Source organism: Anabrus simplex, chromosome 4 (genome assembly GCF_040414725.1).
Source record: "Anabrus simplex isolate iqAnaSimp1 chromosome 4, ASM4041472v1, whole genome shotgun sequence".
In the NCBI taxonomy this organism is placed as follows: Eukaryota; Metazoa; Arthropoda; class Insecta; order Orthoptera; family Tettigoniidae; genus Anabrus; species Anabrus simplex.
In genome coordinates this window covers 200,419,872-200,435,461 of record NC_090268.1, presented here as the reverse complement: position 1 = coordinate 200,435,461, position 15,590 = coordinate 200,419,872, and the positions used below count along the sequence as shown (strand labels likewise).

At 42.4% G+C, this 15,590-nt stretch overlaps 1 protein-coding gene across 1 annotated transcript in view; it reads right to left on the bottom strand.

Moving 5' to 3' along the window:
- The window catches only part of CarT (Carcinine transporter), a 95,998-nt gene that overhangs the window by 63,192 nt on the left and 17,216 nt on the right, over positions 1-15,590 (bottom strand). The window contains exons 2-3 of the mRNA XM_067146368.2: positions 13,613-13,840; positions 5,303-5,476 (exon numbers count right to left, since the gene is read on the bottom strand). Coding sequence (XP_067002469.2) covers positions 5,303-5,476; positions 13,613-13,840 — 402 coding nt within the window. The remainder of the gene's footprint in view (positions 1-5,302; positions 5,477-13,612; positions 13,841-15,590) is intronic.

The window sequence follows — 15,590 nt, the reverse complement described above, 5'->3', positions numbered from 1 at the left end:
TGCAGGTAAGGTCTTGTGCACAGTATTTTGGGACTCGACAGGTGTTTTATTGGTTGATTTCCTTGAAGGGAAACGGATCGTTAAAGCTACCTACTATTGCAACCTCCTCTGTAAAGTTCGAGGTATCTCCCGGGCAAAAAGGTGCAGTACCCCAAGCAGACATGTGCTGATTCTCCACGACAATTCACGACCCCACATCGACAACAAAAATAGACTGAGATGAATTGGACGACCCTTCTACATCCACACTATAGTCCAGATCTCTCACCGTATGATTTTCACATGTTCGGCTGGCTTAAAGAAGATCTTGGTGGACAGGGCTTCTCAGCTAACGAGGAGGTGCAAGATTTAGTACGCAACTGGCTGAACAACCGGTCTCGAATTTTTTTTGATAGATGCATTAAAATATCGCCTAACCGTTGGAAGAAGTGCATAGATAATATTGATGAATATGTACAAGAATAAGAAAAATGTGCTTTTGAATTAACTTTGATAAATTAAATTTGTATTACAAAAAAAAACGTTTATATTTGATCCACCGAAGTAATGTATAATTTTGGGGATATTAGGTCGGGTAATATGTGCTGACGCGTTTCGAAACTGCAACCAGGATCGTCTTCAGAGCAATAACAAAGATATCAGTGGCAAAACTGGCATTCCATAGTAACTAGACTCAAGATACGCAGACCCTGTTGAAAATAAGGATAAGGTGAAATACCACAACGTATTTGAGTTTTTATGGTACAATATATGAACAAATGGATGGTGTTGGCATGGGATCACCATTGGCACCAGTAATCGCCAATTTCTATATGCAAGATTTTGAAGAGCGCTGTCTTCAATCTTGCACACTCATGCCTTCCATATGGTTAAGATTTTATGTCAATGACACATTTCTTATCTGGCCCCATGGAGAACACGAATTATCCATATTTTTGGATCACTTGATACATCCAAACATTAAATTTACCATGAAGACCGAACGTAGAGGATGTTTAACGTTCTTGGATGTTTTGGTTTCTAGGAAATCACATGGGATTTTAGGTCATTCACTTTACCGTAAACCTACCCATACTAATAGCCTATTAGTAAAAGGTCCTGTCGCCACCATCCTTCCACCGATTGACAAAATGCTACATCCTAAGCCAAAAGACAGGTTACACCATACACCTGCGTTACCTGTGCGTCTTACATTACCTGTGAGTAGTACCACAATGTGTGGAACACCGTAAGTCTACGTTACTCATGATTAGTGCCGCTACATGAGAAATACCATGGTTCTTACTTTCCTAGCGATAGTGCCTTCACGAGGGGCCGTTGACCTGTATTTTGAACCCATTTAGACAACAAGCATCATCGATTCAGGATTGTGCTTTGGAAGCAACTCCTTGGTCAGTATACATAATTGTTTTAAGATAGTTTTTAGGAAGGTGGGACATTGCGGGTCCAATCCACTGATTTTTTTAAGTTCATAATCATTCGTCTTCTCTTTTTTGAATTCTAGTCAGCGGATTAATTTTGGAATTATTTTTAAATTTCAATATTGTGAGCTGGATCCGCAGATTATTTTTAAATTCATATTCATTCATTCTTCATCATCACGTTGTGAATTCTGGTCAGTGGATGAGTTTTGGACTTTTAAATAGTCATTACATTTCGTCATTAGGGGCCGATGAGCTAGATGTTAAACCCCTTTAAACATCAAGCATCATCATCGACATCATCATCAAAAGATAGGTTGTCATGTGATTCTCGTCCTTTGAGTCTGGCCTTCTAGCCATACGAACAATATGTAACGGATAGCATTGGGGATATTCTCAGAAGGCACAATATCAAGACCATCTTTAAGCTTAAGATTTGTTAAAGAACCTATTGATTTAAACTGTGATGGAATCTATAGGATTCCCTGCTCCTGTGGATCAGTTTATGTTTGCCAAACATGTAGGAAGGTAGCAACGAGCGTTAAGGAACATCGCAGGCACTTACGTCTTCGCCAGCCAGAGAAGTCTGCTGTGGCAGAACATGCCATACATAAGGACCATTAAATCATTTTTGATGCAACTTTTGTCATTTGTAAAGATACCGAGAATAATTCGTGAGTCAATAAAAATTTCCAAAGACTCGAACTACTGTCGGATTTTTTATTATGGACACTCGAGTTTAGGCTTTAATTGCATACGAACTAATATGCCTATTGCAATACGAGTTATACCAATATTTTCCTTGTTTAATTCTACATTAGCGTATATAAGACACATTGTTTTCGACGTTCATTAAATATTTTTTATTTGTGGTTGTAATAAATATTGTGCGTGTTTTTGGCTTCTTCTCTAGGAAGCGCTCACTTAGGAGTATATACAAGGAAAACTACTTGTCTGATGGTAATGAAATTTTAATATGTTATAACCACATGTATTTGTAGTGTAATACTCAGGATACAATTTTTTTCAACCACCCCGAAAAATGTTCTTATCATTTTTCTAAAGCAACTCTTTCTCAGCCCAGGGTAAACGTACAGCAGCAAACTTGGACTTGTTTTGAAGCACTCAGTCATTGTTATCAGAAACTACAACAACTGTAACCGTACAGTGTGGTGCCGAATTTATGAAGAGTAATATTGAAAGGAGGTTTTGTGTATGCCGGACCGTGCGATTAACAACAGGCCGGGTGGTGAAAACGGGCGCAGTGTTGCCACGTTCAGTAGTAATCACGCGCGCAACGAACACAGCTTTTCGTTTACTTTCAACCTTTAATTTTATTTCCTCTTATAAATTCCACAGTTGCTGCATCCCGACATACCTACCTTAGACGAATTAGAGACTTAAGAGCACAGAGCTACTAGATCTTCTTTACAGACGAAATGAAATGAAATGGCGTATGGCTTTTAGTGCCGGAGTGTCCGAAGACATGTTCGGCTCGCCAGGTGCAGGTCTTTCGATTTGACTCCCTTAGGCGACCTGCGCGTCACGATGAGGATGAAATGATGATGAAGACGACACATACACCCAGCCACCGTGCCAGAGAAATTAACCAATGATGGTTAAAACTCCCGACCCTGCCGGGAATCGAACCCGGGACCCCTGTGACCAAAGGCCAGCACGCTAACCATTTAGCCATGGAGCCGGACTTTACAGACGAAACCTGGTGCGGACAGAACCATACTATGAAATATGGGTGGCAAGAAAACGTGGTTAAAGCTTTAGAAAACAACTTTGACAACTATAATCTGTACAGAGGGTACATTCAGCAAATTTATGGATGGCGTGGAGGGTTCCAAACACCGCCTGGATCTGGGAAATGCATCATACACATCGGAAGTGGAGAAGGATTTCTTGACAGTGCAGAACTTTGTTTTATTGGCAAGAAAGGACGTGGTGGTTACCATATTGAGATGAACTCGACTCATTATGAAGAATGGTTCACGGAGCTCCATATCATACGATGGTCGGTCCTTCATCTAAATACCCGAACATGTCATGGCTGAAACCTGAAATTATATCTTGGATAAAGTAAAAGAATATTTCACTACCACCTGGAGTTGACGATTATAACAAAGAAACTAAACCAGAGCTGATTGTCCTTGCCAGGCCTTATTTTCAAACACCGGTAAAGAAGCTGGAACAACTGACTAAACGACTTCGACCTGATGTACAGCTCGTTTGGTTACCAGTGTCCATTGCGAGCTTAATCCAACTGAGCTCATTTGGGCTTACGCAAAAGGGAAAATAGCAAAAACAAATATGGCTAACACATTAGAAAATGGTAGAGGTATGGAAGCAATTAACGCTTTATGCCGAGAAGCCTTACGTACCGTGACCCCTGAACTCTGGAAACAATTTGTTAAAAACGCTAAGAAAATTGAAGACCACTAACTGGGAAAAAGATGGACTGTCTGAAAATTTCCCTTATTTCGAGCCAGTCGTAATCAACATGAATGACAGCAGCACCAATTCATCGGAAAACAGTGATTTGTCAGACGAAGAAATTGATGTAATTAAATATTGTAAATATATGTAAGTAATAATGCAAATAACTCGTGTAAAAATTGTGCAGTATGATATTTCTAAATTAGGATGTCAACCATTTTTAAACCTGCCATTGAAGGTCCAAAGCCCTTATGAGAAAAGCTGATGGGAAGTGGAATTTATAAGAGGAAATAAAATTAAAGTTTGAAAGTAAACGAAAAGATGTGTTCGTTTACGCGCGTGATTACTACTGAACGCGGCAACACTGCGCCCGTTTTCACCACCCGGCCTGCTGTTAATCGCACGGTCCGGCGTACACAAAACCTCCTTTCAATATTACTCTTCATAAATTCGGCACCACACTGTACGGTTACAGTTGTTGTAGTTTCTGATAACTATAACTGAGTGCTTCAAAACAAGCCCAAGTTTGCTGCTGTACGTTTATCCTGGGCTGAGAAAGAGTTGCTTTAGAAAAATGATAAGAACATTTTTCGGGGTGGTTGAAAAAAATTGTAACCTGAGTATTACAATACAAATACATGTGGTTATAACACATTAAAATTTCATTACCATCAGACAAGTAGTTTTCCTTGTATATACTCCTAAGTGAGCGCTTCCTAGAGAAGAAGCCAAAAACACGCACAATATTTATTACAATCACAAATAAAAAATATTTAATGGACGTCGAAAACAATGTGTCTTATATACGCTAATGTAGAATTAAACAAGGAAAATATTAGTATAACTCGCATTGCAATAGGCATATTAGTTCGTTTGTAATTAAAGCCTAAACTCGAGTGTCCATAATAAAAAATCCGACAGTAAGGGGACGGCTATATACTGAGTAGAACATGGCTACCCTCCATAGTTAACTCGTCAACTTGTCTCTGGAGGACCTGGAATGAACTACATTTCTAACAGGGTCTCTCTGTCCTTTGTCTGGTTACTATAAGTGACAGTTGCAACTAGAATCGTCATTACTGCTCTGAAGACGATCCTCCGCGTCACCTTATAATAAGTATTGCACGACCCAACATCACCAAAATGATATGTTATAAAAATATGGTAGGCCTACTTCATTTTGCGGTTTTTTTTTCTAAAAGTGCCATCCATTAACTATCATCACTGAAACTAAACACAAAATGATTGTTTCTACATAATTTTTATTTTAGTTAGTGAATTTTCGCATTTCAAATATCTAATTTACCATTTACTTTACAAAATAAATGGTTCTTAAAATTCGCATAGCTAAAATTCAATATTCCAAACATTTTTTAGCTATGTAAAAAGGTTTACATTTGAAAATTTAGAACGCAACATCTAACAGGCTTACTTACATCAATAACAATAGAGGACGTAATTTCAGTGGTGTTGTATTCCCAGCCGTGGGCACATGGCTGTGTCGTCCAGCTGGAATTGGGTTCCAACTCTTCCCAAGGCAATTCTTCAAGCAGAGCCGTCCAGTTGACAGCGTAGGCGGAACATTGACTGTACGAGGAGTTGGAACCTTCCTGAAACAGAACCCACGATCCTACTTCAGTCGATGAACTCGGAATTGTATACATTTACGGAAAATGATTTTCAAAACACCTTGAGAGAGGAGAATTATAATGATGGTGATTGTTGCTTAAAGGGGCCAAACATCGTGGCCATTTGTCCCTAGGAGGCGAATGAGTAAGAATGTATTTTCATGTCACCGAGGACAGCACATGAGTTAATAATGTTATTGATTTTACGCCACACTAACCATTTTCGACGGTTTTCGTAGACGCCAAGGTGCCGAAATTTTGCCCCGCATGAGTTCTTTTTCGTGTTGGTACCTCTACTGACACAAGACCGATGTATTTGAGCACCTTCAAATACCACCGGACTGAGCCAAGATCAAACCTGCCAAGTTGGGGTCAGAAGGCCAGCGCCTCGCCATCTGAGCCACTCAGCCCGGCACACGAGTTATCAAACAGAGTATAAGAGTCAAGTATCGCGCTGTATATCTGAGGCCATGGGTGTTTTTGGAATGAAAATTGACCATAATATTGCTCAATCTATTCTGCTACTATTCTTGTAACAGTAAAGCGATGTCGTGCGTGATAATGCCTGCCCACATCACACTGTACGTCTGATTTGAGAAAGGTAGTAATATTAGGTAAAGTACTGAAGACAGTAGTGTAGCCAGGATCGGCCGTTGGGGTGGGGGTGGGGGGGGGGGGAGAGTTAGAGTTACAAAATAATGATAGAACACAATGAAGGTACTTGTGCGTGTGTGGTGCGCGCATGCAAGACTTATCATTATAAGGACACTTATAAAAGTGAATTATGTTGATATTCAGACTACAGTACACTGCAAAATCTAATAATAATGTTATTTTGCTTTACGCCCCACTAACTACTTTTACGGTTTTCGGAGACGCCGAGGTGCCGGAATTTAGTCCCGAAGGAGTTCTTTTACGTGCCAGTAAATCTACCACACGAGCCTGACGTATTTGAGCACCTTCAGGATCGAACCTGCCAAGTTGGGGTCAGAAGGCCAGCGCCTCAACCGTCTGAGCCATTCAGCCCGGCACTACAAAATCTGACATTAAAATACAGAACAGGAACAATATGATCAAGGATTATTAGAATCTTTGTGGTTCGGCTAGAGACGGAACATTTTCGCTTCGTCTTCAAGAAGGCGTATGACGAAAGCATAATAAAAGGAAAGACCGCGACATGACTTCGGGCCTGCTGGGAGGTTACCGGTCTGACTTACTCACCTCTTCCAGGAGATACCGAAAGGGAGTACGACAGGACTAGCACGAAACAATAATATGACGACGAACATTTAATCCGATAATATCAATGTTCTAAAAACGTCGTAGTATTTATGAAGAAATCCATTTTACGTCACTTTTCTTAGATTCATAAAAGTAACAACAAATATAGAGAACTTCCGTCCTCCAATATGTATTCGTTTGTATGCATTAGCACAAATATCATCAGCAAGTGAGCAGCCAGACAGTGCAGATGCAGAATTGTCCCAGTGAGTGGCGGTGGCGGTGATTTTTGTTTTAAGAGGAAGTACAAACAGGAAACCATCCTCTATAAACACTAATCAGAGAGAAAAAGTGGAAGGGGCCCGACACTTCGAAGGTATGAAGGTATCGCCCAAAGAAATACAAGGGCTACGAAAAGCGTGAAAATCAAAGACGCTCTAGGCCTTCATACGTAATACTGTCGGAGCTGAAAAACTAAGATTTGACCAAGGGAGGTCGGATAGGATAGATGAAAGTGAGGAGCTGAGGAGCCTGGCACAAGTAAGCGGAAGCAATGTCAGGACTCAGCTAAGGGTTACCGGTACGTGGTCACCAACCCACGCCCCCAAGTTCAGAGCCCCTGAGGCCCTTTCTAGTCGCCTATTACGACAAGCAGGGGATATCGTTGGTGTTATTCTACCGCTCCCACACACAGGGGAAAGGAACAGCGGAACAGAGAAAAACGGATTGGCATACTTCATTTTAAAGTAGGTAAATCTTGTAAAGAAATGGGCTAAGACAAATTATCTGCTACGAATGACGAAAACAGTGAAAAGCGTTATGGAATTCAAGTTCAATAGAACAAAAGGAAAATACCAAAACGCTCCAGGAAATGACTGAGAAAGAAAGAGGGTTACTTGTCAGAAAAGTTAAACAAACATCAAAACTAAGTCCACCAAAAATTAAAACAGAGGTCGCGAATGAATTAGGAAAGCAGTAAGGACTGTCTTCTACGAAGGTGGCTTGCTTAGGCTAACAGCCCGTAGAGATGTCACTCATAAACAAGGCTAATAGAAGCAAGAGACTTCGAAACCAACAGAAAGACGACTTCGAATTTCTAAAAGGGTAGTCTTAATGGAAGAAAGCAAATTTGACATTTTGAAGTCTGATGGGAGAGAGGCGCTGTAGAGTGGAAGTGGAAAAAGCGGAACTGGACTGCTTCTGACAACATTATAGAGGGTTAAATACACTTTTGGGATCATATGCGTGCGGGTGGTGTGGAGGCCATATTGAAGATGCCATGAGCCAACATGGATACTGTATATGCAGAATCTGAAGGTTAGTCTTGCCAGAAGTGTGGAGGATACGTGCTTCATTGAGAATTGTACTTTTACCCGGACAACGACCCTAGGAACATGGCTTATAATATCTGGATGTGACTACTGTGTATCACACCACATTGTAGGCAGACCGGGCCCGATACAACGGACATCAATCCAATCGACAACTTGCGAGATGTCGTGGATCAAAATACAAGAAAATTCGTATTCGTACATTTTCTCAGGGGCTGCCTGGCCGAGGGGTTGAAGGCGTGCTCTGTCCACCTAAAAGGACGTGGGTTCGATTCCTCGTCAAGAAGTCGAAAAATTAAGAAATAAGATTTCCACTTCCGAAGGTGCACATGGTCCTGAGATTCACTCAGCCTACACAAAAAATGAGTACCAGGTTAATTCCTGGGGGCAAAGGTGGCCGGACTGTAGGGCTAACCACTCCACCCCAACAAGTGCCGAGGTTACGGATAGTGGAAGCCTTTACCTTCCACCCCTCCACGGGCCTTCATGGCCTCTACGGAGATAACTTTGCTTTATATTTTTACATTTTCTCTGCTACGCGGTAAAACATAGAATCATGAACGTGTTTTTAGGCTTATAAACCGTGAGAGCGAGTTTATATCCACAATTCTATGCTCAAAGTTTAGAATACACTGGGTTTACCAAGCTGACGGATCATCGCAAATACGTCCTTCTTCCACTGCATCCAGTAGTTTTTCGGGTTGGGAATCGATTTTGGGAATGAGATATTTCGCTGCTCGATACTGCCCTTCATAAACTGCTTGTCTTCTACGAGAGCACGAGCAAGGTTTGCTGTGTCGCCGGTGATTTTGAACGTGGCGAACAATCCTTCAGTCAAATAGATACGCATAGTTTCATCGCCATGTAGAGGACATGCTCGAGCTTCACTCCGCATCTGTCTCGTCTACAAATTTCATTCGTAGCCATCACAAACTGAGTGACGTGCTCGATCTTGAATGTACTCGGTTCATCGAGGTAGATACTTGGCAACGAAAGCTCTTCGACGTTTTCGTCGTACAACCAACTGATCGGTTTCTGTGCATGCCCGGTGCGAGATCTAAATAATTGTTATCCGCCATTACCAGAGTGGGTTGCTCAGCGATAAGTAACTCGTGTAGAAATTCGTTATCGACTGGAATCGAAATAAGAGAAGGCGTTCTGCTATCAATGTTTAAAACAGTGGCGTGCGGTGAACATATTCATTACCACAGCTAGAAAAAATGTTTTTTTAAATATACACTGACTGACAGACCAAATGCAACACCAAGAAGGAGTGGTCAGAACTTTATGCCAATTGCAGGGTAGACTGACGTCACTGAGGTATGCTCATGATGTGAAATGCGCCGCTGTGCTGCGCACGTAGCGAACGATAAATGGGACACGGCGTTGGCGAATGGCCCACTTCGTACCGTGATTTCTCAGCCGACAGCCATTGTAGAACGTGTTGTCGTGTGCCACAGGACACGTGTATAGCTAAGAATGCCAGGCCGCCGTCAACGGAGGCATTTCCAGCAGACAGACGACTTTACGAGGGGTATGGTGATCGGGCTGAGAAGGGCAGGTTGGTCGCTTCGTCAAATCGCAGCCGATACCCATAGGGATGTGTCCACGGTGCAGCGCCTGTGGCGAAGGTGGTTGGCGCAGGGACATGTGGCACGTGCGAGGGGTCCAGGCGCAGCCCGAGTGACGTCAGCACGCGAGGATCGGCGCATCCGCCGCCAAGCGGTGGCAGCCCCGCACGCCACGTCAACCGCCATTCTTCAGCATGTGCAAGACACCCTGGCTGTTCCAATATCGACCAGAACAATTTCCCGTCGATTGGTTGAAGGAGGCCTGCACTCCCGGCGTCCGCTCAGAAGACTACCATTGACTCCACAGCATAGACGTGCACGCCTGGCATGGTGCCGGGCTAGAGCGACTTGGATGAGGGAATGGCGGAACGTCGTGTTCTCCGATGAGTCACGCTTCTGTTCTGTCAATGATAGTCACCGCAGACGAGTGTGGCGTCGGCGTGGAGAAAGGTCAAATCCGGCAGTAACTGTGGAGCGCCCTGCCGCTAGACAACGCGGCATCATGGTTTGGGGCGCTATTGCGTATGATTCCACGTCACCTCTAGTGCGTATTCAAGGCACGTTAAATGCCCACCGCTACGTGCAGCATGTGCTGCGGCCGGTGGCACTCCCGTACCTTCAGGGGCTGCCCAATGCTCTGTTTCAGCAGGATAATGCCCGCCCATACACTGCTCGCATCTCCCAACAGGCTCTACGAGGTGTACAGATGCTTCCGTGGCCAGCGTACTCTCCGGATCTCTCACCAATCGAACACGCGTGGGATCTCATTGGACGCTGTTTGCAAACTCTGCCCCAGCCTCGTACGGACGACCAACCGTGGCAAATGGTTGACAGAGAATGGAGAACCATCCCTCAGGACACCATCCGCACTCTTATTGACTCTGTACCTCGACGTGTTTCTGCGTGCATCGCCGCTCGCGGTGGTCCTACATCCTACTGAGTCGATGCCGTGCGCATTGTGTAACCTGCATATCGGTTTGAAATAAACATCAATTATTCGTCCGTGCCGTCTCTGTTTTTTCCCCAACTTTCATCCCTTTCGAATCACTCCTTCTTGGTGTTGCATTTGCTCTGTCAGTCAGTGTAAACAATCATAGCCTCTCTAAAGTCAACTTTACCATTTTATAAGGCTGAATTTTTCGTGGAAAGGTCTACCTGAAACAGATCTTTCAAGAATATTTTCAACCACACACTCGCACATACTTCCAAATTGATATTCACGGCATTGACGACACCATCATAATTTAATCTATAGGTAAGGTAAGGGTTATTCTGCCCGAAGGCAGGTCCGAACCTCCACAGAGGTGTTCCTGAGCCGGAGTTTACGTGCGGTAGGGTGGCCAGTTCCTTTCCGCTCCTCCATTCCCTTACCCCCAACCAACAACGCGTGGCAACCCATCCAACTCCTGACCACGCCCAATGTTGCTTAACTTCGGAGATCTCACGGGATCCGGTGTTTCAACACGGCTACGGCCGTTGGCATTTAATCTATAGCATATTTTAAACAATGTACCAACAGTTTCATCCGGTGAAGCTTCGTGATAGTACAGTCATGGTCTTCAGAAAAATACACCGCGACTATTTGTTTTTCTTACTTAAAAAGCATAATGTAAACTAATCAGCAAAATTTAACTGGTATTTTACGGTCGTTGAAGTTTTATAGTTTCACTCGCATATTGAGTGTACGTGCATCAACGACAAACGAGGAAAAATATTTGTCACGACGTATAACACACGTTATATTCATTAAGAATGCCACAGAACTCACGAAACCTTCACCTATAATCCAAGAGGAACACTACAAAAATTCACTATATACCATCATCACAGACAACCATTCGCGCTTAACTCTGTGTTGATGCTGGACAACCTAAATATTTTTCTGTAGCTATCGGAACCCATACTCTACACATGCCATCAATGAACTGCTCGAAGAAACTGTATACATGCCGAAACCCAAGACTAAGATATATTCTTCTGTATTACAATTGATTTAATGTACTGGCTCTATTTTTTATTAGCAAGATGATGTGCAAGTGGCTGTATTGTTAAGATGTTGATTTTTTTCTTGCAGTCTCTAGTGTGTGGCGCTGAAGACTTCGAGAGTCAAGTATTAAAACTAACACCCCTCACCTAAGCTAGCTGGCCTGTCGCCGTAAACTGCTGTCGAGGGAGGGGGCACAGCAGCGTATCGAGGAAGCTTCAAGTCCAGGCGTCACCCAAGCGACCTGAAATTTCGCTGGCAAGGAAACCCAGCTCGCTGGAGAAACTAAACTGCGGTAGTGCGAGCGGATTGTCGAGACAGCTTCACTTGGCTTGTCTTAGATATTCGCATTTTTTAACATTATAAAAAGCGTTCCAAGAAATAATTAGAAAATGTTAATACAAAGGTGGGGTTCAGTGCACGCCACAAGTTTAAACAACGTGTAACTAATGACTTCCGTTCTTACAGAAACGTATAAATGACGCTCCTGGCCTGGTATACATAGATGACGAACATTGGTTGCCATGGTTACAATGGTATCGGGAAATTGATGACGCTAACTCCAGATAGAACTCCAGCCCTAAAAAATATCCATGTTAACAAGATCTATTTCCAACAAGAATGGTTTAAAGGCAGCTTTATTGTCAAGATAGGCGTAAAATTCCAACAAAAAGGACTGAAAATTTGTTGAAGTCGATGCCAAAAAGACTGACGAGTTTGTTAAACGAGAAGGTGGACTTACAAGTACTGAATTCCAAAATCAATGTTGGTGGACTTACAAGTACTGAATTCCAAAATCAATGTTGAAATAGCAAGACGAATGCTCAGCTCAAACGAGTACTTTATGGAGAACACATTAAGAACTGTTAAGTTGATTTTGTTTGTTTTGTCAATAAACACAGAAAAATGTACCATTTTTGTTTCCTTTGTGAAAATTATGATTTATGGATACAGATTCGTACTATCATGTCTGAACCTACATTTTCTTCTCAGTAAATCACCTCACATTATGTATTTATAGTGCAACGAATACTTCTTGGAGCCACTGTATGTATATTATATGTATATATATCATAGTACAGTGAGTTTCTCTCATCGATTGGCCGGCAGTCTCGCCCAGCTTTTCTGCCTACCGTTGACTCATCACATCCCGTTACACAGCGCAGCGACAGCACGGGAATGCTCGCACTTCGCAGTTCAGGTCCGTGCCTAGAACGTGTATTAAGTGTTGATCTGTTGCACCAACTGTTCTCGAGTTGTGAAGTGTTACTTTGGGGTATAATTCTCATAATGCCTTCACATGTGTACATGGTGGAGGAAAGGGTATTTATGTACGATCATTATGTGAAAACAGAGTCTTGCAGGGAAGACGTTATGAGATTTGTAACACAATTTCCAGGTGTACGCCCTCCACATAGAGAGACCGTGCGGAAACTCGTAAACAAATTGAGACGAACTAGTTCTTTACTCGATAACAAGCGAGGTGTTAAAAAACGTGTACTTAACAAGAAATAAGTAAATGAAATCGCAAAACGATTAGAACATGCGCCTACAAAAAATCCCTAAGACGACTTGGACAATAAGCCGGGGTTTTGAAGAGCTCAGTGTGGCGGGCTACGAAAGTGTTAAAATTCAAATAGCTTCAATTGCGGAGGATGAACTTAGGCACGTGAATCGGAATGTCCTAAGACGATGTCAGAAATTTGTGGATCCAGCATCTCCTGTCAGAAGGTACGAGCTTATTTTCTTAATTTTAATTGTTTTCTCATGTAATGCACGAATAAAGTGAGCGAAGCGCTGTCCTTGTTGCTAAGTCGCGGAGCGGGGAGTGATGAGTCAACGGGAGGCAGATAAGCTCGGCGCGCTCGGCGGCCAAGCGATGAGGGAAACTCACTGTACTTAGCTGTATAGTATGTTCAATGCTTTGCTGGCTGTACGGCCAATGTAGATGGAAGCCAAATACAGTAATTCATTCAGAACAGCATTTTACTACTTGTTTCTTGTAACTTACCTCCAGCGGTATAGCTAGGTGGCGACGGACGGTGCTCGGGATCCCTTCCAATTCGGGTATACGGCACCAATGGGGAGGCACTCCTGTCATGAACAGCTGGTTGAATGCAGCAAACCCACATGGCAGGCAGGCAGGAAGACACACCAACCATAACAGTAGCTTCTGGTACCTGCCGTACTCGCCAACTTGTGGTAACAAGTCATCAAGATCCATTCCATCTCCTCCACTCTAAAAACAGAGGGAAGTACTTGTGTTCGAATGCTCCGAATCGCGTGAACATTGGTAGAAAATGTTAAATACGGCCTCCGAAAACTGCTGTAGGGTTCTTTTCCGTGTAATGTAATGTATATGATCAAACGAGTATCTGCAAATAGCTGCGTTTAGTAACGTAATGTTATGACCAGTGTTGTGATTTTTACTGTTGGTGAAAATTGCATATGAAAAAAGGAAGGGAAAAAGGTGATAAAATAAGGTAAAAAAAGGAACAAAAAGGTGATGTTTTATTCAACTAATTCAAAATGTATCTTCTATTCTAGGTTATTGAGTTACAAACAAATACATCAAATCATCACTCATCAGAAATAGGAAACTACAGGAAGCTGTTGTATTTCAAGACATTGAACATCTTTATATTTAAAAAAGTCTGTTCCTATCAGGATATAGAACGTCCTTGTAGATGTTAAAGCTTCGTTTGACATCCACAGAAACCAATGGGGAATACTTCGTATTAAATCGGAATGGCAACTCTACAGATGCGGCAAATTCCTCAACATTCGATTCTTCTGAAGACAAGACTCAAGTTTGTCTTTGGCAAAGCCCTCTAACTGGTCGCTCACTGCAGTAAAAATATCTCTTTTTTTCTTTTCGAAACCTTGTTCTTCCATTTGCTTAATAGCTGTAGTCAAGTACTTGTAACCATAGACACAAAACAGTTCTGTCTGCAAATTATGTTTCTTTTCGGTAGCAGAAGTTGCTGGGCCTCGGAAATCGCACCTGCGTCGGATGGATCCAATGAAATCAGAAACTCCTTAATCTTGTCAAAATTCTCACACAACATAGCAGCACACTGAATCCACGATCCCCAGCGAGTAATGACTGGGAAATTTGGAAGGGGAAGACCAGTGATTTCCTTGTAAGCAACAACACGACTTGGAATTTTCCGTAGAATCTTCTTCAGGTGAGAGATTAATTCATTTGCGATGGCATATTCATTCCTTATGGATTCACAAACCGTGTGAAAGGAATCGACTAGGCATGTCACATACTTAGGGAACAAAGGTTTCAATTAGTTAATTGCTGAAACCGGAGCCTGGCCCATAACAACCAGAAGAAGTTTTTCAAATCCATACCACTTGGCCGCAGCTTTTGACAGAAGTCCATGATTGATTGCATTACTGTACTGGCATTGGCTTTATCGAGGTCATGCCTTTTAAACAACATGGGCTTAACTATCTGCCCTGGTAGGGGAAAAAACTAAAATGTTCAAAACGTATCGTTTCAATGAATCTGCAATTTCATCAATATAATTTCCACATGACAACCAGTCACTTTCTCCTTGATTCTTTGTACGATTTCTTGGTAAAACAGGCTCCATGTAGTTTGTTCTTACTGAGCCGTACCTGCCGGCCCATAATAATTGTTACCGAGTTTTGTGGTAGTTAAGCATGAAAGAAGGTGCTGGGTGGTGAATAGGTCTCAAGCTACTAAAGAGAAATTAAATTTTAAAATTTAATTAGGTTATATTTTCTTTTCAAAATTAGGTAACAACAAATAGAACAGGTACTTAGTAGCCGAAATACAACTTGAAATGTACAATTACAGGGATTAAAGAATTTGGGCTTCGAGCCCTGAAAACACAATTCTTGAGCAACTAGCTCAACTTTACGATATACCAATTTCAACAAAAGGGGCAGAAGACCCCAATCAAACCCTGGAGCCCTTGCTCCAAATTACACAGCAAAGCCACCTCGAGGCATAC